Here is a 25,321-nt window from a genome sequence, read left to right on the forward strand (position 1 = left end):
ATGACGTCACGGTGCCTATATAGGCGCCACCCAGGCGCGCGGACGTCAGTACTTTTTGTACTTTCCACACCAGAAGCACAGAGCCACTAAGTAACTGACGTAGTTGAGTGCAAAACTAGGGCCCTGAAAAGGGAAACAACCCTAGCCCTACAATATCAGTCCGCAAAGCGGGGAGACATTGGTAGGGTTGTAAGGAATCTGCAGCTAGATAGAGTCTCTACCAGATAATGCGTTACTGAAGGTAAGTAACTTGTTCATCTGATGGAGACTTCTATCTGCATATTCCTTACCTTTGAATGAGATACCCGAGCCATACCATCCCGGCGGTGGGTTGCGGACTCACATCCTAGACTAAAAAGTCTTGCAGGACTGAACGGGCAAAATGTCCATCCCTGTGTACATGCCCATCAAGGCAGTAATGTTTTGCAAACTTGTGCAAAGATGCCCACGTTGCTGCCGGACAGATGTCTTGGACTGGGACACCCCGAGCCAAGGTCGTAGTCACAGCCTTTCACCTGGTGGAATGGGCTCTTAATCCCTTAGGGGCTGCTTCTTTACCAAGGCATGACAAATCTTGATGCAGAGAACGACCCAGCGAGAGATGGTCCTTTTCTGCACTGCCCTTCCCTTCTGTGCTCCCACATACCCCACAAAGAGTTGGTCATCCACCTGGAACTCTTTTGTGCGGTCAAGGTAGAACGACAACGCTGTTTTTGGGTCCAGACAGTGGAGACGCTCCTCTTTTTTAGAGGGATGCGGAGGAGCAAAGAAGGTGGGCAAAGTGATGAACTGACCTAGATGGAATGGGGCACAACCTTTGGCAAAAAGGATGCAATGGTGCGAAAGGACATAAGATAAGGAGGCGAGCTGGATAACGCCTGCAACTCACTCACCCTCCGGGCCGATATAATCGCCACTAAGATGGCTGTTTTGATGGCCAACAGCCGGGAGGGACAATTGTGCAAAGGCTCAAAGGGATTACACATCAGGCAAGTGAGGACCAAATAATGGTCCCACTATGGCATAATAAAGGGCGTGGGTGGAAATAAGTGAGCCAGCCCCTTTAGAAATCTATTTAAAATAGGAGATTTGAAGAGAGAGGGTTAGTCTGGCAGACACAAAAAAGCAGACAGAGCAGAAAGGTAACCCTTGAGAGTTCCCACGGCAGAGCACTGCTCTGCAAGGGTTAGAATGACTAAAAGGACAGTAGAAAGAGAAGCAGAAAGAGGGTCAATGGACCTTTCTGTACAGTATAATAATCAACGGCAAGCATATACCGTCTTAGTGGAGGGCCGCCTGACTGCCAGAATAAGGTTACAGACTTTGGGAGGAAGGTCACAGGCTATCAACTGTCGCTGCTCAATCTCCACGCATGGAGGCGCAGAGTTAAAAGGTTTGGGTGGAGAACCCTCCCCTGCTGCTGTGACAGAAGATCCTCACGAAGGGGCAGCCTGATCAGAAGATCGACACTCATTCTCAGAAGCTCTGGATACCAGACTCTCCTTGCCCAGTCCGGAGCCACAAGAATGACTTGAGTCCGGTCGCTTCTGATCTCCTTCAGGACCCTGGGAGCAGTGGTATGAGAGGAAAGGCGTACTGCAGACCTGAGCTCCACTCGCGACAAAAAGCGTCGCCTAGTGAATGCTGCCTTGGAAACTCCAGTGCGCAGTACTTCTGACACTGCGCGTTCTCTTCGGAGGCAAAAAAATCTCACTGAAATCTAGGATAGAGGCTGAAATATCGGAATCATAGCCTGAATACCCTGGACTTGCTGCTGGGGAGGATAAGCTCAAAACTGCACTGTGTCCAGAATAGCTTCGATGAAAGGGAGCTTCTGAGATGGAGTCAGGTGTGACATTGGCACATTTATAGAGAACCCCTGTGAATACAGGAGGTTCGCCATAGTCTGAAGGTGGGAGACGACTGCCTCGGACGAGGACGCCTTCAACTGCCAGTCGTCGAGGTAGGGGAAGTTGGACACTCGTAACCTGCGCAGATGAGCTGCGACCACCGCCATCACCTTGGTGAACACCCGAGGGGCACTAGTAAGGCCAAAGGGGAGCACAGTAAACTGAAAGTGCTCACAGCCTACCTTGAACCGCAGGTAATGCATGTGGCCTGACAAGAGGGGAATGTGAAAATACACATCCTGCAGGTCCAACGCTACCATCCACTCTTCCTGGCCTAGGGCAGACAAGACCTGAGCCAGAGTGAGCAATTTGAATTTCTCCTTTTTGAGGAAGATCTAAAATGGGCCGTAGCCCCTTCTTCTTCTTTGGAATCAGAAAGTAGCGGGAATAGGAAAGAAGAATGGTGTCCTGACTTTATTAGCAAAGAAATCAATCATCAACATAGTAGCAAGCACATCTGACTCTAAAGGGAGGGGGGGTTACAACAAAACTATTGAAAGATAAAACGGAATTTTATGTTACTGACATTTACGCCCCCAACAAAGACGAGCTAGAATTTTGGGATGACTTGAGTAAACAAGTTGACACAATACCAGATACTGCTTTGCACAAACTAGCAGGTGACTTCAACTTGCCCATAGATCCGGCACTTGACAGAGAGTTACGCTGCCCTTTTCGCCCCAACAAATCTCACAAGGCCCTTATCAACCTTTGCCCTCGCTTTAACTTATTGGACACTTGGAGGCTACAAAACCCGACTGGGAGGGATTACACCTTCTTTTCATCCCCACAAAACTCTTATTCACGCATTGACTACCTCCTGATCTCGGGCAACGCCACAGCCAGAATCATCGGTACTTCGATTGAGCCGAGAGTAATCTCAAATCATTCTTGCATAAGCTTATCTATCTCTGATACGAAACCATTTAGGAAGCAACAACTCTGGCGGCTTAATAATGAAGTTTTAGAAAAAGAGTCCCACAGACAAACCATTGAGAATGCATTGCATAGCTACCTTAGACTGAACAAAGAAGGCGACACATCTGACCTCACACGATGGGCGGCCCTGAAGAGCACCATTAGAGGAGAGATTATTAAAATAAGAACCGCTATGAATAAGGACTCAAACAACACCCTTGAGAAACTAGAAAAGGAAATTGCCCTATTAGAGCAGAAACACGTAATGTCAAGAGAGACCTCAGTTTTGAATTAAATGGTTAAAAAGAAATACGAATACAACTAAATACTTCTGGATAAATGAACAAAAAAGCCTCAAACTATGTGAATCTAACAAGGCAGGGAGGAGTTTAGCCTCGTACCTAAAATTTAAAATTTAAAAAAACACGATCAATAATGTAACAGACCAAAAAGGCTTAGCTCACTCTGACCCAGACAAAATTGCGGAAGTCTTCAAAGAGTTCTACAGCGCTCTGTATAGTAAGAACCAGGGCCTGGATAACACCAAAACACAAGATTATCTAAATGGCTGCGCACTCCCATCACTTTCAGAACAGGATAAAACGGAAATTAACAGACCGATTACCGCCTCAGAAATTGAAAGCTCCATTAAATCCCTTAAGTCTGGGAAGGCTCCAGGGCCTGGTGGGTTTAATGCTCAATTCTACAAAAGTTTCTCCTCGACAATGATCCCCCCACTTTTACAACTGTTTCACAAATTTAGTACCTCAGGTCAAATTTCTGGTACCCCGGCAGAGGCCATTATAGCAGTAATCCCCAAAGAAGGGAAGGACCCAACACTCCCCAAAAATTATAGACCGATATCCCTAATCAATTTAGACTGCAAAATTTACGCAATAATTCTCGCCAAACGTCTTCAAAATTGTCTTCCTCAACTTATCCATCCCTCTCAAGTAGGTTTTTTAAAGAACAGACTATCTAGTGACAATACCCGTATTTTAGCCCATGTCTTAGAGAAAGCCAATCTCACCGACACGCCAACAGTCGCTATTACTTTGGACGCCGAGAAGGCTTTTGATAAAGTGGACTGGGACTATCTGAAAGCGACATTGGATAAATTCAACCTGGGTGAAGATTTTATACGTATGGTAATGGCACTATATTTTAATCCGACAGCCAGGGTCAGAGTGGGAGGATGCCTCTCATCTTCTTTCATATTAGAGCAAGGAACTAGACAAGCATGACCCCTCTCTCCTTCCCTATTCCTCCTTGCACTTGAACCCTTTTTATTTCACCTCAAAAACAACAGCCAGATTTCAGGTATACGTTTCAGTGATTGTATGGTTAAGATAACCGCCTATGCCGACGACGTATTAGTTGTATCTGAGAATGCGGAAACTGCCATCCCTGCCCTCATGTCCTCAATAGAGGAATTTTCTGCGGTATCTGGATACAAACTAAACAAAGATAAAACTGAGGTAAAACTCATAAACAACCTTGGTGGGAAAGAGATTATCGGTGGCTCTGGCCTCCTGTGGCAGCCTAAATGCTTTAAATACCTAGGCTTGGACTTCACTGGAGATCTGATCACCACCCTTCAAGTTAATGAACACGCGCTTCATAAAAAAATGTCCACACTGTTAGATGGTTGGTCGCCCAAGTTCCTGTCCTGGTGGAGAAGAGCTGAGACTTTAAAAATGATGATTGCTCCTCTTGTTAACTATTTAGCCAGCATGTTACCAATGACATTTTCCAATAACTTTCTGAATAGAATCTATAAGCTTTTTAATACGTTCCTCTGGTAAGGCAAGAAGCCCAGAATATCAATTAAAAAACTACAATTACCAAAAGAGATGGGTGGTCTGGGTCTTCCAAACTTTAGGAACTACCAAACAGCGTATCTTTGCAAACAAGGCTCCAACTGGCTAGTCCCTCAAACTGACTACACCCCAGTTTGGGTAGACATAGAAAGATCGATCATCAATAATATGCCTCTGTCTACTCTCCTCACCATGGACATATCCCATCTTCCCCACTCAAAATACATCTTGCTCAACACTAAGAGAGCTTTAATACGTCTGGAACACCTCTCCATAATAAAAATCAATAAATCCAACCTGTCCGCCCTCTGGTACAACCCGAACCTGAGGATTGATGGCGAGATGCTCCATTGGGAACATTGGTCAGAAAAAGGCATAAACCTAGTCAAAAACCTTTTTACGGAGAACCTACCATTACCTTTTTCCGCCCTCCAGGCCCGCTACAGATTAAAACCGATAGATTTCTGCAATTTCCTAAAACTAAAATCTCTCCTCTCGATCCGCTCCATCAAACCATCTGATCCTTCACTAGTCTCAAGATTAGCTCAGCTACTAAAGTCAGGGCACACTGTATCTAAAATATATAAGCTTCTTTCTCCTAAGTCACGCAAATCCCACCTGAAATGCGAAACTAAATGGGAATCTGAACTCAATTCCAGTAATATCCCATTTGACTGGGAGAAAATACATACCTCCCCATTCTCTAATAAGATATCGCCAATACTATCGCAAACCAAACTTATGCTAATAAATAGAACATACTGGACACCCGAAAAAATTTACAAACTCAAACTTAGCAAAAATCCAACTTGTTGGAATTGCAATTCTCACACTGGCAACCTTGCACACATGCTCTTCTATTGCCCTACATTGGATAAGATTTTTGAATGTGTAAATCAAAACTTCAACGTAACCCCTCCAAGGGAATTCTCTTATGTTATACTTGGTGCCCTAGATCCCAGTATTGAATATATAAATTATCGATTCTTGCTTGACCTCATGCTCACTTTAGCCTGTAAAGTCATACTTTGGTAATGGAAAAACTCCAAGGAGGTCTCATTTAAAATCTGACAGGAATGGTTATCTTTCTTCAGGGGAGCAGATAATGTTGCGCTAAATTCCTCTCCCTGGCGGAACTCACATAGAAAATTGTGGAAGTCCCTTGATGCTTCATTCTTCTTATATGACCCTCCATGAACCTTGACTTGAATCATCCATCCAATCGAAAAGGAATGTTTTAACGACATCTTCGAGGGTAATCCTATATTGTATTGTATCACTTACTGCCTTCACGTCTGCGTAAATATAATGATATATCTGCTTATTGCATTTGTACTTTACACTGTATTGTGCAGGTTTGACCTCTCCCTGGCGTCCTGTGCATGTTTATCTACCCATATGTCACGTTGATCTCACTGCTCCATAGCTAGGCACCTGAACAACTTATATTTTTCTTTGTTTATTCATTTACTTATTTATTTATGTACTTCTCTATGTAATTTGTACTTCTTAGGTCTCCCACTTTGGTTGCTACCATTCTTACCATTTTTGCCATTTTGTATGGTTATTTGCACCTACCATTGTCACCCATGTGATTGTTCTATTTGTTTGTATTTTGTTTACTTCTTTAAACTTTAATAAAAACGACTTGAACAAAAAAAAAGAAAGAAAGTAGCGGGAATAACAGCCATTGCCTACTTCTAAAACTGGCACCCTTTCTAGAGCTCCCTTGGCCAAAAGAGCCGTAACTTCCTCTTGGAGCAACTTTAAATGATCCTCTGTCAGCCGTTCCTGACTTGGCAGACTAGTGGAAGGAAAAGAAAGGAAAGGTAGAGAATAGCCCTCCTATACGATCTGCAAGACCCACTTGTCCGATGTTATGGATCTTCAGTGGGGAAGACGAGGATGAATTCTCCCACCAACTGGAGTAGTGTGATCCTGCAGAGTCAGCCTAGGAGTGCTTGGAGGCTGCAGCTGCTGGGGGAAGTGTGGTAGATGACTTCTGGCCTCCATTCCAAGATCAGAATGCACCGCGTCCACGTCTACGCACGGCATGGTCAGTCTATGCGTGACGGTGGCTGGGGAAGGGCTGACGCGGGTGGAATCCCCTTCCGTTGCCACAAAAGGGGCGAAAGGAAGACTGGCCATGAGGAGTGGAGGAAAGTCCCAAGGATCTGGCCGTAGCACAAGAGTCCTTGAACCTGACCAGGGCCGAGTCTGTCTTTTCCCCAAAAAGGCGGATTCCCTCGAAGAGCATGTCCATCAAATTAGCTTGGACATCGCCCGAGAAGCCAGTGACGAAGTCAGGTGTGTCGTCTCAGGGCCACCGTTGTTGAAATCGATATGCCCGGCGAATTGGTCATATCTAATTTTGCTGCATTCCCTTCCATCTTTAAGAGCTTGGGAGATCACAGCCCGGGCCTCCTCCGGGATCTGTGGCAGCACTTGCGCAGACGTCTCCCAAAGGGAATGAGAGAAACGGCCCAATAAGCTTGCAGTATTCACCGACCACAATGCAAGGCTGGAGGAAGAAAACATCTTCATCCCAAGTGAATCCAACCTCTTGGATTCCCCATCCAGAGGGGCAGAAGGTAATGCGCCTTGGGCTTGGGACATAGAGGCCTGCACCACCAAACTCTCTGGGGCACGGTGTTGGCTGAGGAACTTTGGGTCGCCTGGAGCTGGGCGATGGCGACGTGCAATCGTCCTTTTTACCGGAGCCCTTGTGCTAGGTTTGGACCAAGTTCCTAGAAGGATGTCCATAAGTGCCTCATTAAAGGGCCACAGGGGTTCAGAAGTGGAAGCCCCAGGTTGAAGCACCTCTGACAGGAGATTAATCCTGACTTGCATGGAGGGCAGCTTCAGTCCGAGGACCTCAGCTGCCCTCTTTACCACCATGGCATAGGTCACTCCCTTTTCAGTAGCCACCGTAGGAGGTTAGAGAATGCCAGTATCTGGGGAAGTATCCAGAACACTGGCCTCCCCAAGTTCCCCATACCAGTTCAAATTCTCCTCAGAGACATCCTGGTTCTCAAGAGAGTCACAGACCCCTCCCATTCCTCTCCTGAGCGTAGCACGTCTTGAAAGTGCTCAGGCAACAACATAGAACCTCTGGGTTCTGTCGACGTCAAAATTGGCGTCGATTGATGCCGTTCCAGCTCTGTGTCATTTGGGATGAGGATGGGGCTTGCACCACCGACAGGCATTGGCAACGTCGCAAGCACCGACTTTGGCTTCAACACCGGGAAGGTCATGTTGGCGCGACCAGCGTCGAACCGTATCCAGGATCGGATCCCTGAGGCCCCACCAGTGTTGTGGCCGGAACTGATGGCGTCAAACCCAATGGGGCCCTTTCCGACACCGCGGGGCCCAAAGGTTCTCCAGTGGGGTCGTTCCGCTCAAATACGCGGTGCATGGCCTCGTAAAATTATTTTATCTGAGCGGGAGTCGCTCCAGCTCCCGGAAAGGGAAGGAGGCGAGAAGTCGACTCTGGCTTCGGCTCCGCGGAACCGTGCCTAGCCGACGACGGACGCCAGTTGAGGTGAAGACGAAGTCTGCTGGACTTCTTCTTCTTCTTCTTGTGCCTCTTCCACGGGTGTCCAGAGGACCTTGAATGGGAGGAAGAGGACTAGGGGCTCCGGGAACGGTCCCGCACCTCCTCTACTTTGAACGGGACCGCTACCTCCACGGAGTCTCGCTTGATGGTGTCGCCTACTGGGCCGTGAGTAACTTCATCGCTCTTTCCCTCAAGGTCTTCGGAGCCATCGCCAGACAGTCCAAACACGACTTTTTATCGTGGTCGCGCTCGAGACACCGAAGACATATGCGTTGGGGATGGGTAACCGACATTATGCAGGAACAAGTCCCGCATGGTTTGAAACCTGTCTTCCTTGAAGACATCCCTTGCACACGAAGTCGATTCCAAAATTTCAACAAAAGTCAAGAAAACGCCTGTCAAAAAGCAGCAGACGGGTAGCTCTTGCCGGATCGGCGCTTAACTGGCGGAGAAAGAAAAGAACTGAAGTATGCACACCTGGGTTGCGCCTATATCGGCACCACAACGTCATAACCAATGCTACCGACGCCGCAGATGTCACAGGGAGCCGAATGGAGTCGCCCAACGTTGCGCGCAAGGGGTATTGCTCAGCAAAACTTTCCGGATCTAGCCTGGCACCTGGGAAATTTAACAAGTATGAAAACAGCAGCTAGAAGTCTCTATCAGATAGGAGTCACATTTGACTGAGCATCAGTACTGTCTTCTGCTTTCTATGGAGCACTGCTCACTCAGTGTCATCATTCCCAGAAGCAACTTGTGCATTCAGTCACCAAGTACAAAACCAGTCTGGAGATTCAACGAATAGGATAACATGCGGACAATGAGGCTGAGGAACAGAAAACAGCAAACATGACCAGCATCAAGAAAACTACCCAAACACATTTCAACAGATTAAAAAAAAGCACAATTACAAATGAAGGGAGTGAATTTAGCTGGTAACGATTTTAAATAAAAAGAAAGTCTTATTTGATAGACCCACTTCTTTTAGTATGTTCTTTGAAGCCAAGGAAAATTGAAGACTATAGTCTAGTTTAGTCACTTACCAACATTTTTGCCTTCTTCGGTATAAAATACTGATAGTGAGATTTTTGGCTGTTTCTTCTGTTTAAGTTTTTTGTCAGTGTCTGTTGGAAAGCATTCCTTTATTGGCTGGGCTGTAACAAATAATGTATTCATTAACTCAAGAAGAAAATAAATATATTAAACTTTCTAAATGCACTTTTAGGAGCATATAGACCAGGTGCAACATTTAAAGAAAGACCACCTCAGTGCTTAATTTGAGCTAGTGGTCAGCACCAAATTTTTAACATCACCTACTTATGACAGTCCACCACATGGTGCCACTGTCTATCTATTTTTTGGGGGGGTTGCACATCTGTTTAACAATTTCATGCACATTTAAAAAATAATTCTACAACACGCAGGCCATTCTTACTGCTTTAGGTGGCCTGGAATTGTTCAAATTGCCACATTTATAAAGTGTGACGTTTAATAAGGAGCATTTATACTGGCATGTGACAGTGATGACAGTTCCAGTTGGTAGTGCTGCAGTGCCTCCTGAGCAATGCATTTGGCCATGGCTCATGTTTATTTACAAGTGTAAGTACTGCACCAGCTAATTTAGACATGTCTGGCTTCATTACTGACATGTTATCCACGAAACAACCCTGGTATGAAGGTGGATGATATGTTCCAATTGTACAATACAAGGAAAGTACAATCACTGCTTTCAGAAGGATGCATGTATAATGTAGCTGAATAAGCACAGTGCAAAAGCAAGTATAGTCCATTTTGCCATACCTGGTGGTATTTCTGCTTTGGCACTATTCGGTCGCCACATCAGGGGTCTTAAGGGAGGGGTTTTCTCACCATCTGAATCATCTTTAAGACTCTGAAAAAGGTAGAGGATTACACACTGTATGCATATGTTTTCCACTAAACATTCTGCATAGTATTTTCCATCCATGGACTAGCAATGTTTCTTCATAGTTTTCCCTTTCAATTAAAAACATGCTAATCACCATAAACAAATACCCCTTGTACCCTAATATAAGCATAGTAAAATACACTATTACATTGTCTACACTGTCCCACTGTGAGATCCTCAAGGAGGCGGTGCCATTATGAAAGGCTCAGTTTAACACAAACTACTGAAGACCCTCCATCCATGAAGGAATTCCAGTCACGTGGTAACCACAGTTTTCTAGTTCCTTCATTACGATTGTGGCTTGTTTACATTTGCTTAGCAGCTACACCATATATTTTACAACATATCTTGTCTGCCCCAGTGGATTGTTTTCACCTCTTCTGTCCAAGCTACACAGATCATGATGTTTACAATCTATTAGAATAACCTACAGAAACCATAATGGAGTCCACTTTCCAATGTGACTATGAAAAGACACAACCTTATTCTGAGCCCATTAGTGTCCTGTGTAGCCAGAAACTGACAGTGTGCGTCACATGACATTTCATTGGAATGAGCTCACTGAAGGCATTTTCATTCCACATCCACAGCCTGTGCTTGGAGCTAACTGGGATCATAAGTCATTGTCTATCCAGGGATATCAGTCATTGGAGAGCAGATATCAAATGAGTTAGACACAAGGGAGATTTGTGGAGTGCCATATATATTTCAGCCATGTGCTAATGCCTTGGTGACGTGGGGGTATGCATCAGCATCTCCCTCTGCCCACTTACGCTGGGAAGAAGGGCATAATAATAATTTCCTACCCAACTGGCCATTCCCACCAGGGCCAGCGTTTAGCGCTGGTGGTGCCTGGTGCGACAATCTTTTTGGACCCCCCTTGACCTCCTCCTCGGATTCCCTCACTACGACCCAGCAAAAGTGCCCCTCGTCTTCCATAGCCCCTCTCTCCCATACATTTAATTTTTTAAAGCGCTGGTAATGGCTGACTTTACTAATCCACTCATCTAGCCACATAAAATACAGATCTGTTCTTTGCAGCAGTCCACTTGGGTACCTAGCAACCAAATTCAGCAGTAAGCCTCCCAAACTCAGTGTGAATCCTCCCCCCGATATAGGCTTTAAATATATTTTATAAATGCAATCATTTTGTCTGAGATATCAGCTTGATCAGTTTTTGAAAATACAGATATTTCACTATCTATTGCTGATTTTTTATTTTGCATACTTAATTGAGTGTAATTCCCACAAAGAGAAATGTCATTTTCATGAAGGAAAGCAGGATGTGTGTCCCAAAATATCAGATTACTATTTCTGAATCCCAAACAGTTGCTTGCAATTTTAACCAAACCCTCAAATGTACTAATGTCACACATGGACTCTTTCTGCCTTTAATATTAATTTATCATCATCATCACCAAACAATAGGGATGTCCTTAAATATGGGGCTGCAGGATTTAATTCAAATTCAAAGCATGTATCTGAATTCTAGTAGCCATTGAGATTAATAGGTTTTGCTAATTTGTAGAATTGTGATTTTGTTTCATATGACAATATAGACACACATACACACAAACACACACCTGCACAAACACCCACACACAACATGTGCTTCCTTTGAGCAATGTTCTTATCTAGGATTTATCAAGGTCTTCCAACAAAATAAAAAATTAAAACCTTGGTTTCAATGTTCATTCAGAAGATTGTGATTATTGAAAGAAACACCATTTCGGATAGATATATGATATTTTAGGCTGATGTGGAAATCCTCATCATTGTGCGAAAGTGAGACAAGAATATAGAGCTAGCAGACTAAGGGGCAGATTTACAAGCCCCCTGCACCACCAGTACGTCACTTTTTGTGACGTACTGGTGGCGTATTTTACTGCTCCATATTTACAAGGACAGGAAAAGCCACCCCGCGTGGCTTTTCCTGTCCTTGTAAATATGGCGACTTTACATGCAGCACTTTGCGTGAAAGGGGCGTTCCATGGGTGTTGCTGTGGGTGTTCACACGCAACACCCATGGAACACGACACATTTCCAGATTTACGAGGAATCGTAAATCTGGAAATGCGTCTGAATGCTACGCCTCCCCAGGGGTGGCGTAAGCAAGGCACAACGAGGAGAAATGTTTTCATTTCTCCTCGTTTTTTTTCTTCAATGTGTGCTGCATTCTACAGCACTCATTGAAAGAGGAAAATGCCTGTAGTGATTGTTTTTGTGCAAGAAGGTGCCCCTTCCTGCGCAAAAACAATCTCACCATGACGCCGGCATCCTTGCACCATGGTGCAAAGGTGCCTGCGCTGGCGCATGGCAGCTGTTTGTGCGCCAGTGCAGGGGAGAGCACAGGAATGCGACATATTATTGTAAATATGTCGCATCCCTGTGCTTTGGAAATGCCACAGCGTGGCGCAGCCAAAGGGCTTGCGTTGCCGCGCTGCGGCACTTCCTCGTAAATCTGCCGCTATGTGTGCTCTGTAAATTTGTGTTATGGGATCTTGTGATTGATAGTTACATGTTGTGTATGAAAATGTATAATACCGGAAGCAGTCTCCTGAAAATTGACTTGTGCATGTAGAAACTTTTAACACACCTGCTTCGGCTAAACTGTGCACATATGTTAGAAAAATATGGAGGGATTTCACTAGTACCAAAGTCGATCATATTTGATGTTAATATCCTACTTTAAGCACAGGCTTGACCTGGTGCTGCTGCTTGCCGCTAGTGTTATAATACTCATCTAGTCCTCCCACCTCACCACACCACACACAGCCAGTGATGACCCACAACAACAACTCCCCTGAGCAGCATGCTCTCATCCCTCACATGGTTAATGTTTGGAATATTTCTTGTAATGCGACTTAGACAAATGTGACATCTGTTTCTAAATGTTTGAACTGACATATATATGGCGAGAGACACTAAACCGCATAAACACTGTACCTCTGTAAACTTTACTTCCATTAAAGAATCAGACTTTATGCTGATACTATGTACTATCGCAAATCCGTGCTGGTTATGGAGTTCTATATGACCATCAAAATGTTAATAAAGAAATAATAAAATAAAAAGAGCATAGGCTCGACCTAGGGCCTGTCTGGCAAGGCTACTGCAAGTGCTAGAGAGACATGCATAGTAAAAATGTAGCACCACAGGCAAACTGTACCATTCTGGCCAGGGTGAGTGCAGTAGGTTTTGGAAGTGGTATCTTCTGTCGTCTGTTTTTCTCCCTCTGGAAATTAATCATGGCCTCTTCTTCCAAGGGAGGGTGAATGTCCGTCTGACTTCCTGAGCGCTGCTTTAGGGATTCCACAAGAAAGGCGCACTGTAAAGAGACACGTAGGAAAACTGTTTGAGAATTTATTTTAGAACAGGGCTCTGATTATAAAAATGTTAAACGTCCTCTCTTTCTCAGTTTATCCTGTTTGTGGCACTTTATTATATTCTGTGGAGGGGATTATACATGTCACCGGACTGATGTCTGATGTCCAAGAAACTATGTCATCACATCCTCAGTATGAATTCCTTTGGGACGAATATGTCTCTTTACTACGCATGCGATAGATCACATGCCATTACATCGTGGTCATTACAACGACCGCGTTGTTACATCGCTAACCATTACATCGCAAGTCGTTACAATGACTTGCTGTAGGGGGCTCACTGGACTTAGGAATAGTATTATTTACTATTCCTACTCCAGTTTGTGCAACAGCAGGGAAGGTGTTGGATTGTAGATCCAACACCTTGAGCCCCCATCGCAAGTCGTTGTAACAACTTGCGATGTAATGGTTCACGATGTTACAACGCGGTCGTTGTAACGACTGCGTTGTAATGGTATACGATTTATTGCATGCGATCTAAATGCTGTTTCCCCTTTGGGACCAAAACAATGTAAAAATACTGCACCTGCATTCTGTTTAAAATATACATCAAATCTGCATTGACATTTTTTCAATGGTACAACATTTCAAAGATGGGATACACAGCAGTTGGTTAGTAGAGAGCTTTGGTGATGTGAATAGATGCCGCATACTCCACACAGCCTCATAACCATAGATTTGGCATCGCGCTTACATTCATGCAGTTTGGGTTCCATTCTAAGGATGATATTTGTGTATTGTTTACTTTAGGAACCTGAAGGGCGATTGTGATGTTTGGGTAACTTGAGTTTTTAGAGATATGCCAGATGTCTCCATTTTCTTATAGCACATTAGAATTTGATTCAATGCATAATTATATTTTCCACCTTTTGTCAGCATTTTACACATGACATCTGCTAATCTTCATGCTAGCACCTGGTATGGCATGCAATACTACAGTCATGGTCTCAGCTATCAAAGGTGCAGCTGGTGCAGTGCCACCGTGCCCCAGAGGTGGGCGGAGGGACAAGCATGCCCTGCAGGGGAACTCTTCCTGGCTGCAGTTATTTTAGAGCAAAAACAACACAGTAATGGATGGAATGCTTGAATTAATCTCAGTCACAGGCAATCGCTCTGTCTGAATTCCAATAAATCGTTTCCACTCACTATGCTATTTTAGGCAGCAACCCACCTTATGCCAACCAGTCTAGGCCCTGCTCCAAAAGGAACAGTCCTGCCAAACTTGTAGCCCAGGTCCCCTCCAGATGGGACCAAGCAACCCGGGTCAGTGTCGACCTACTTAGCTCTCATCAGTGAGGAGTAGCTTGGGTGCTATGGCACAGTGAGCACAGGACCAACATCTGAGCATACCCGTCGCACTTAGGGCATCTACTGCAAAAACAACAAGATGACCAAAGGAATGTTTGAATTAATCTTAACCACTAGCAATCACTCAGTCAGCATTCCATACTATGGTGTTTTGCCGAATGTGCCATTCTAGACAGTGATCCACCTTACACAAATCAGTCTTGGTCCTGCTACAGTAATAACAGTCCATCCCGTAGTGCTGGGCCAGGTCCCTTCTGATGGCAACACAAGCAAGAAAAACAATGGTTTGTAATGTGGCTCTGAGCGAACGTCAGTGGCTGATATTAATCCACGCATTGCTACACTCACCTTGCTGCTTTTGCACTAATTATTTTAGATGCTGCTCGCTCATAGGTGCCTGGATTTGTGTTTACATTTCGGGAAAGGAAAGTAGAGAATTAGGGAGAGTTGGAAAGTAAATGAAAAAGTGATTATGAAAAGGAAAAGATGAAAGAAAAGGGGAGGAGAAGATGAAAAAATATGACCAAATGGGAAAAGGTGGAAAAAGAGAAAGGGGATAAAAATGAGCAAAAGTGGAAAAGCAAGAGAAATGGGCAAGAAATAAGGACATTAGGGAGAAAAGGGACAAATTAGATAAGGATAAGTGAGAGACAGAACAGCGAAAGAGTGAGGCAGAGGAAGCAGATAGTGTGCGGAGAGTAAACAGGAGGTAAAGGTGGGAGATGAGTGGTGAGAGGGATGGAGATTGGGAGGCAAGAACAAAAGCTAGAATGAGAAGGAAACTATTTTAGTATAGCAAGTGAAGTGACACCAGAGTCCAGATGTATGAAAAGGCCACTGCACCCCAATTAGGTCTGTATTTTAATACTGATCTGGGGGGTGGCTACGTCACTAACTAGTGTGTGAGTTCTGAAAAAGCTCAAGTCACAAGAAAGGAGAGGGGGAGTTTAAGCCACTGTACGTACTCCCAAGGTAAAAGATCCTAACCACAAAAAGGTACAGTAGCTGTGTAGTACCTTGTATGTTAGTGTTATTTAATTAAGTCACTGGTACTCAATTTAACAAGACTTTGGTGTGGCTGGGGTAAAAAGAAGAAAGATCAATCTTTTTGAAGAGGAAGCCTCACCCATGTAATGTTGCATGCTTCATTATAGGCAACCTCTCCCCGCCCTGGTAGGACAATGCCACCAGGGCAGACTTGACCTCCTAGTGGAGCTGATGGAGGGAGTTCTTAGGTAAGGTATTTTACTGGAAAAACAGGGGGATCCAGATAAAACTAAAAGTACCTAGAGATAACTGGCTTTTCACCTTTATAGTGGTAGCTTCGGGTGCATCTAAAAACAACTATGCGATGGGGTGGGAGTACAATGACTCGGACAATTGTCCTTCTGCCAACATGTTTTTGCCCTAGTTTTAATTGTCTCTCCTGGTCAAGGGCATTCATAAGGGCCATGGATCCCGGCCGGCCGGTTGGAGGGTGCCTCCAGTGGACTCTGCAGCTGAACCTTCTATTGGATCCTCACCCTTGGAGCTGTGGATGCCGCAGAGACCCGAGACCTGCAGGCAGCGCTGCGAGCACATTCACAGATGCTGCTGTGAGACCAGACCGGGCCCTTGGGAGAGACGGTGAGTGAAATACCAGCTGGTGCAGGGCGCCAACTGGTGCCTTCCCTAAGCTGTGTGCTGGGTGGGGCCTATCGCGGGAGTTTATCCAGCTGGGCCCAGGGGGCTGCTCTTCCCTTTTGACAGTGGAACTGCTACTGGAAGCGGTTGGATTTGGCAATACGAGCAGGGCACCGGGGGGCCCCTGGAGATCTGACTTTGGTGGTTTTGTCCACCTGGTTAGCGGGTGCACTGAGTGCCATGCCCGAGCGACTGGCCACCAGAACTTTACCTGATTGTTGTTGAGTGTGCTGCGGAGAGACCTGGCCATAGGGGACATGTGGACTGCACAACTGATGAGTACATGATGCATTGGAGCCACTGCACTTGAAAAGGATGGACTGTCTTACCCCCTCCTGTTCGCTGCCATTCTTCAGTCAGGACCTCGGGGAACAAACATCTGACTGCTCTGTATGGCCCTCAGCTGCACTGAACTCTCTTTCTCCCTCTGTGGTGTACCTGCTTGGACTGGGCCCTGGTGGAGCATTTGCAAGGGGACAGCTGTGGAGTGAAGGGAGGCCCCGCCTGGCCTGCCTTCTCCCCCTTCATCATTCCAGGCCAGCTGCAGCCTTCGTCCCGGAAGCCTACTGGGGGATGCAGTTGTTAGCAGTGCATAGATTGCTTTGCAGGTCCTTTCCATTGTCCTTCTTCCTGCTAGTGGAGGTGTCTCGAACCCTCTCTGGATTCTGAACCTGTCTGCCCCCACATAACCAGGACTGTGCTCAGAGGAGGACAATTGTTTACTCCCCTCTTATCACTTTCCGCTTTATGCCTGACTGCCCCTGACTAGCACAAGTAGAGCCTTCACGATGTGTTGCTGCTTCTGCGTCCTCTCTAAGATGGCGAAGGCTAAAGACCCCAAACTGCCTCACTAGGGTAAAAACAACAGGTATACTAAGGCAGTTAGGCACCTCCCTTATTTGTAGATATGGCTTCTTCCTTTCCGGAAAACGCTGCCCTCTCAGCAGTGATTCAAACGTACAGAACAGCCCTGAAATCTAGGATTGATGACGCCTGCAGGGAAGTGTTGCTTCTGAGGCAAGATCTCCGGAACATTGCGGACCGCTTGACGGCCGCAGAGGATAGGGTGTCTGAGCTTCAAGACACCGAGCACTCCTTTGGGAAGAATTTGGTGGAAGTGAAGGCAAGCACTAAAGATCTACTATGGAGGGTTGATGAAGCAAAGAACCGGGCACAGCGTAACAACCCGAGACTGGTGGGATTCCCTGAAGGGATTGAGGGGTCCAGTGTGGCTGACTTACGGGGCAGTGGCTCCGCTCTACCTTCATGGATGATAACCTTTCCACTTGTTTCATTACTGAACGAGCACACAGAGCGCATGCCACTCGTCCGCCGCCTGGTGCCCCTCCACACTCGATAATTGCACACTTTCTGAATTTTCAAGATTCAGAGGGGCCGCCTGGTGCCCCTCCACACTCGATAATTGCACACTTTCTGAATTTTCAAGACCAGGACATGATTCTTATGGGGGCAAGGGAGATGGGTGAGATCAAATAGACTCCTCCACCATCATGTTATTCCCTGACTACTCCTGTGAGGTACAGAAGCAAAGGAGGACATTCGATACAGTGAAGGCCAAACTCCGGTCCATGCAACTGCAATACATATTGTTCTTCCCCGCCAAATTGAAGGTGCTCTTCAAGGACAAGGTCCACTTCTTCCTCACACCAGAGGATGCCTGGCACTGGCTCAAGGAATAGCCCCAGCTCCGGCCGTCGCTGGGTCAGCCTCATGAGTCAGTTGGACGTCAAGTACTGGGGGCCAGACCTAAACTCTGGTATTTGATACGCAAGAGAAGGACCTGAACTGGGCGAGATGGAGGCAGACCCTTGCGGGGGCTACAGGTGGTCAAGTTGGACGAGATCGTCGGACTCAGAGGGAGGGGTGCTCCGGCTGGGGAGCCAGTGTTCTCTGATTGGTCGTGATGATGGGACTACTCGGCAGACAGCGGAGGATGAACTGGGTTGAGGCTTGGACAGAGCTGCATCTAACCCTGAACTGTTGCACAGTAAACGTGGTGATTCTGTGAACTCCTGATGTTGGTAGGATCTGATGGGGGACCAGGGAGCGTTTAGATCTGGGCCCCTGGAGCTGTTCTGTTTGGGGTGCGGATGTGGCCTGTGAGAGTAGACTTCTCCACTCCCCCCTCTGTTTCAGTGTGAGTTGTGTGTTGGGTGTATCGGGTGCGCTAGGAGAGAGACTTTGGAACTCACATTTGGTCTGGATGTTTTTCACCTTCGTTCCATGCTCCAAGATGCTTCTTTAGGTGCGGGAGTGTGACTTGCATTTTATTTGAGATTTTGTGTTAATTGTTGGGAATGTGCTGGGTGGGTTGGGCTACAGACCTCTCAGGCCCGCTTACGAAGTAGTTGTCTTTCTGACATGTGGGTTTATACTTGCGGGGGATGGGGGTTCTCAGTTGTTTATGTGTGACTGTTTGGTTGATGTGGGAGCAGTGGAATTGGAAGCGGATGCGGTGCAGCTGCCGCCTATATTGCCGGGTTCAGGGAGATATTACACAGTGTAGTAATGGCACAAGTTAATATGCTAGAGAACTCAGGATATTCCACAATGACCTGGAATGTCAATGGGCTGGCAATAAGGTCAAACGTGGCATGGTTGCGATATTTATTGGCTGCTTAAAATCCTATGTTTGCTCATGCAGGGTTTACCTCAGGCTCCCGGGGTGGGGGTAGGGTTGATTTTGATCAGGGAAATGCCTCTAATCCAGGTTTTGTAGACAAGGATAGATCCCAACAGGATGTACGCTGAGGTACATAGTCTTTGGGGGTGGACCGAAATCACTCTTATTAGTCTCTATGTGCCCCACAGCCTGCAACAACCCACCCTAGACAAAGCAACGGCCAGATTGTTAGAAACTGAATCTTCTCTCCCCACCCACATCCCCACTCAGCCCATTTTGCAACCATGCAGGTTCTTTCAGATCTTTGGCGACATCATTGCTCAGAGGATAGAGGAAACTCATATTTCTCTGGGACTCAAAGGGTCTTCTCTAGACTAGACTATGTTTTTAGATTAGTAGGATTGAACAAGCTGATTTCCTTACTATGGGGCGGTCTGATCATTCACCACTTTGGTTTTCCCTGGGCAGGAGGCTGTGACACCCGGAAATGGCCAGGAAGTTAAACACCTGGGAACTGCGAGATGAGTTAGTTTCACGAGAACTGCGATTGGATACTGAGCTCTATTTCATGGAAAATAAAGGGTCTGTTGACTCTTTGGGAGGCCTACAAAGCGGTACAGAACGTAATTGTGCATACGAGAAGGAGGAAGACTAGGGAGATTGAGGCTATTGAATGGCAACTGGTGCACTCGGGACTCCTGGAGTTTTGACAGACCCCCAGATTCTTAGGAAGATTGCGGCTTTACGCACTTAATACCGTGCTCTGGCACAACACAAGGTGAGGAACCATATTCAGGCCACACAACACAGCCTATATGAAACGGGAGACTATGCAGGTAAACTCCTGGCAGGACTTAGTAAGCAGGAGGCTGGGGCCCACTGGGTGTGGTGCACTGTAAATAGCGCTGGTGAATCCCACACAATTGATGGGATTATAGCTGGGACTCACAACCATTGGGGTTGTGAGTCTTGCTCATTCTCCTACTGCCGGGCCTCCGATTACAGCTGCAAATATGACAGCTGCAGCCGCAGGAGTTGCTGCTGGGGCAGCTAACTTGAACACGCACACCCCAGACGCGATAGCACTAGAGGAGGTAGAGTCCCGACCCAATTTTATACCCCAGGCTGTGAAAAGAATTGATTTACCACCAGAAACCAGTTTGTATGTGGTGGTTTTGACAGGTATTTCTGAAATTAGGAATCTAGGTCAGGAATCATTCATGTCTTTAAAAAATAAAGTGACCCAGTGGCTTAATCATAACAGGCCCCTACCGCACAATGTCAAAAGTGAAGTACTGATGGTACGTAGGATAGCTTGGGTGGGATGTAGTAGAAAAACTATTCCAGGCGATTGTGTTCTGGTTAATTTTAGAGACCCGCGCACAGTTGAACACATTTGCAACTGGATTCCCGACAGTGTAGGCTCAAGGATCAAACCCTATCCCCTGTCCTTCTTTTACCCTCAACCTGCAACGCCAGTTTGCGTATCGGATTGGTCACTGGTGATGCAAAGGCGGGGTCAAAGGGTGAACAGGGGCGGTCACAGAGACTTAACCACCCAAAACTACCCTGTGACCCATAATAGGTTTAGTTCCCTTGAAATGGTGGACTGACTTTATGAGGATAGGGAGCTGAGGGTGGGCAATTCCCAGACTATGGATCCTAAAAAGTCTACTGAAAGTGCTGAGGATTCTGAGGGTGGTCCAGAAAGCGCGTTTCCATCTATCCAGACCTGGGTACCTAAAACGGCAGAGGGGCTTGTGACTCAAGTAAGTGTTGAGCTACAGCATCAAGCACAACCTGATTGTGGGGCACAGAGTGTAAGTGAGATACTAGGAAGTGCTCCAGTAACCAAAGCAGCCACGGCACTGTCTTCAATTAAAATACTGTCTTGGAACGTGGCGGGTATAACAAACAAGCTACATTGCACAGAGTGGGGTGCCCTGGTAGACCAGATGGACTTATGTTTGTTCCAGGAGACTTGGGCCAGGGAGGAACACTCAAGAGTGGGATTTGCCACTTATCATGTACCTGCAAGGTGGGGAGGGAAAGGAAGACCTTCTGGGGGATTGGCTATATGGGTTGCTCTTCACTTGGGTTGCGTGGTGGAAAATATGCCGACCCATTCAGAAGATGTGCAGTGTTTAGTGCTAAAATGGGCCAATGGCTATGGACTGGCGGTTGTGAATGTCTACTCGGGGCCAGTTCGGATAGGGCTTGAGTCAGCCACAATCGATGATTTATCCCAATTCTTGAGTACATTGCCAGGGGATTCTAGGCTTTTGGTGGCAGGGGATGTGAATTGCCAATATGAGCCTTTTTTTGGAAGTAGCGAAGGTGCGCTTATGGGTGACGATGACTACTGGGCGATCCCCCAATGTCAGTCCCCACGCCCTAAGGTGTGGTCCCTATTGGCTACTCAGATCACAGCCCTTGTATTAAATAATTTCCTTAGGGCTTGTAATGGCCGTTCAGTGTCCGACACCCCGTCAGTATGCACTTATAACAAGAGGGCAAGAGTCCCGGATCGATTACATCATGGTGGAAACCCGGATGTGGTCGATGCTCATTGATTTCAGGGTAGTTGAGAGGGTTGACAATGACCACAATGCGTTACGCCTGGAGTTGGTGAATCCAGGCCAACAAGAAACAGACTCACTTAATGTAGGAGGAGATGATGAGGGTCTGGGTCTGATCTTATCAAGCAACAGGCGTAGGGTAAAATGGGGGAGAATAGTAGGCTCGGAAGAGAACCTAGCTAAAGTCTACAACATAGTTCTACCACGACTCCTGGAGGTCGAAACTCTAATCTCCCAAGATGTTCCCAGTGACTTCAATGGAGAACTTAGTGTAATCCATTCAGATTTGGCCAATAACCTGGCTGAAGTCTTCTACCCCCAGGCTTCAACGAGAAGGCAACCTGCCTCTTCCTGGTACAATTCAGCATGCAGGAGAGCAAAGAGTAATCTTGTTATAGCAATTAAGGCAGGGCACAGCAAAATGGCGATTCGAGATTACAGATTGCAGTACAAAGAGGTCTTGGGGCATGCAAGAAAAGAATGGGACATGGAAAGGTGGATGAACCTAAAGGTAGCCCTGGACACAAAAGATGCGCGCAGATTCTGGTCACTTGTTAACCATGGTTCGGGTGACCTAAAATCTGCCATTGAACCGAATATTGCGCCATCAGCATGGGAGACCCATTTTAAAGGTTTATACGGCGGGGAGGCCGCGTTGTGGAGTTTGCCCGACTCACAAGTCCCAGAAGATCAGCAGGAGTCCCTGGAGTTTTCCTTGGGGGAGGTGATAAGTGTAATAGGCAAACTTTCAGAGGGAAAGGCCCCGGGACTTGATAAATTACCGGGGGATCTTTTTAGACATCAACCTGAAATTTGGGGCCCCTATCTCCTTGTCGTATTTAACGCTATCTCGAGAGGCATGGAAATTCCCAGTACTTGGCTGGGAGCAGAGATAGTCCCGATATTTAAGAAGGGGTCACCTCTGCTCCCAGTCAATTACAGGCCAATAAGCTTGATCGACGTCCAACAAAAAATATTTGCAAGATTGGTCCTGGACCATTTGTTGACGTGGATGGAGGATCACAATGTACTGAGCCCCTTCCAGGCGGGATTCAGAAGGAATACGTCCACTATGGATCAAATCTTCCGACTGATCCTACTGTACTGGAAGACGGTAAAGGTAGAGGGTGGCAGCCTCTATATGGTCTTCGTGGACCTCCGGTCCGCGTTTGACCTAGTTCCTAGGGGGAAACTGTGGGCTGTCCTCCAGGATCTGGGCCTCCCGCACCAGATTTTAGTCCTAATCATGAGATTGCATGAGGGGAACTTTGCCCAGGTTCGCTGTGGCAAGAATGGGACGCTGTCACCAAGGTTCCCCGTTGGCAGGGGGGTGAGACAGGGTTGTGTCTTAGCACCGGCCCTGTTCTGCCTTTATGTCAACGGGGTAATCTCTCATCTGGACAGTGTCCCTGACAATGACGCACCAAGACTGGCTGGCAGGAGGGTGCCGGCGATCATGTTCGCGGACGACACCCTCCTGCTTTCCAAATCTCCCATGGGGATTGGGAGGATATTGAACGGCTTTGGGGACTTCTGTCGGAGCAGAGGCCTTGAGATCAATCCTGATAAGACAAAATTCATGATCTTTAACCCGCCAGTGTATACTCGCGCTAATCCATCATTGGGTGATGTATGCTTGGAAAGGGTTACGACCTTCCAGTATTTGGGTGTTACAATTCATGAAAATTTGTCATGGGTTCCACAAAAGGCCAAATCCCACATGAGACTTTCACAGCTGTCGGGTGCTATCTTAAAGGTTTCCAACTCATCAAGCTTTAGACCAGTGAGTCCTGCCCTGGAGGTCTATAAGACGCAAGCAAGGGCAGCTGCTCTCTATGGGGGTGAGCTTTGGGGTCACTGTGTTGCCCCTGAAATTACTAAAGTTGAGTCCAAATTTGCAAGGCAATTATTATGGCTTCCTCAGAGCACTCCATTAACACCGCTGAGGTTAGATCTGGGATTGTCACCTATTGCAAATGAGCTAGCAGTAAAGCCCTTAAGGTTCTGGCACAGATTATGGACCACTCCAGATCTTGCAAACTACAGGGACGAACTTAAACAGATCCTTAGTCTCAATTGTGTAAGCAAAATCCCCTGGCTTGCGTTTATTAAGCGTGAACTTCTAAGTCTAGGACTACAATCCATGTGGGAAGACCCAGATAGGGCATGTGGCCGGATATCACGGAAGATGCTTACCAAAATTTATAAAGGGCAAAAGCTGGAACTTTTAATCACGGCCCCTAATGTGGGTTCCCTCACTAATTATTTTTTAGAATTTAAAAATTCTTATTACTTTGAGGACTTCATGGATGTTGTCTTCCCGATTTTAGCCCGTAAACTTTTTATCCAATGGCGACATGGCACTTTACCCCTCAAGGCTGTCACAAGTAAGTGGACGGCCTCCTCTAATAAGTCTTGTCCGGGCTGTAGCTGTGATTTAGAAGATGAGCTTCATGTTATCTTCTTTTGTCCAGCATATTCTAAACCAAGAAAACATTGGCTGATCCCATTGTGCAGAAATCTGGGTTTTAAACATTGCCTGAATGCTTTTAGAATTTTTAAATCTAGCTCATCGAGCCCTATTGTTTTTGCACTCTCCAAATTTTTGCTAGCTATGTGGTGCAAGCGGCGTAAATTAATTGACATTGATTGCTAGTTTTAATGTCTTTGAAATGAGTGTTTGGAACTTGTCGCATTTTTACATTTTTTATTGAGAGGGTATTTTTGCCTGTATGAAAATATTGCCCTGTGTATATAAATGGATCTTAAATGTTACTTGCCTTCTCTTTTTCCCTTCTTCCCTTTCCTGTTTTATCCTGTACTCATTTATGGCTAAATTAGCCGAAATAAAGAATTTTTGACTTGACTTGAATTTGCTAGTTACTATGAAGCCCTCTATGGGGCGCATCCCCTCTTGAGGGCCCAGCAGATTGCTGACTACACTTGACACAGTGGCTATGCCGGTCCTCCCTGTGGAGGATTGTGTGGCCCCGGATTAGGAAATCACACTTCCTGAAATACAAGTGGCTATGGCGAAGTTAAATTTGGGAAAACCCCTGGGCCGCATGTTCTCCCAGCTGAATTCTTTAAGAGAAATGCCAGGATCCTTGGACTTCACCTCTTCAAAATGTTCCGTGAAACCTGAAATGTGGAAGCATTGCCGCTCGACCTGAAGGGTACCACGATTGTGGTTATTCACAAAAAAGGGAAGCCAGCAAAAACCTGCAACTCATACCGCCCGATTTCATTGCTAAATGTTGAGACTAAAATCTTGGTCACGGTTCTGGCCACCAGACTCTTTGGGGTTATAACCCCCGGATCGATAGGGACCAACCGGGCTTTATGCCATGGAGGTCTACTAGATACAACCTGCGCAGGATTCACAATTGGTAGGCAACGGTTCACCCCTGGCATGTGTGCCTTTCTTTAGACGCTGAGAAGGCTTTGATGTCATTCACTGGCTGTACTTGTCCCAGACCATGGAGAAATTTGGTTTTGGCCCTATATTGCTAGCCTGGATAGCACTGCTATACCAGGCCCCTATGGCTGCGATCCGGTGTGGGTCAATGGAGTTCTCTCCTCGGAGGTTC

The 25,321-nt window shown here is 46.3% G+C and overlaps 1 protein-coding gene across 2 annotated transcripts in view; it reads right to left on the minus strand.

The window, feature by feature from the left end:
- Positions 1–25,321, minus strand: part of VWA3A (von Willebrand factor A domain containing 3A) — a 598,738-nt gene that overhangs the window by 206,866 nt on the left and 366,551 nt on the right. For both annotated transcript variants that reach the window (XM_085629052.1, XM_085629053.1), the window contains 3 exons: positions 13,301–13,459; positions 10,005–10,095; positions 9,248–9,358 (listed from right to left, as the gene is read on the minus strand). In XM_085629052.1, coding sequence (XP_085485178.1) covers positions 9,248–9,358; positions 10,005–10,095; positions 13,301–13,459 — 361 coding nt within the window. The remainder of the gene's footprint in view (positions 1–9,247; positions 9,359–10,004; positions 10,096–13,300; positions 13,460–25,321) is intronic.

This window comes from Triturus cristatus, chromosome 10, assembly GCF_964204655.1.
Source record: "Triturus cristatus chromosome 10, aTriCri1.1, whole genome shotgun sequence".
NCBI classification, from domain to species: Eukaryota; Metazoa; Chordata; class Amphibia; order Caudata; family Salamandridae; genus Triturus; species Triturus cristatus.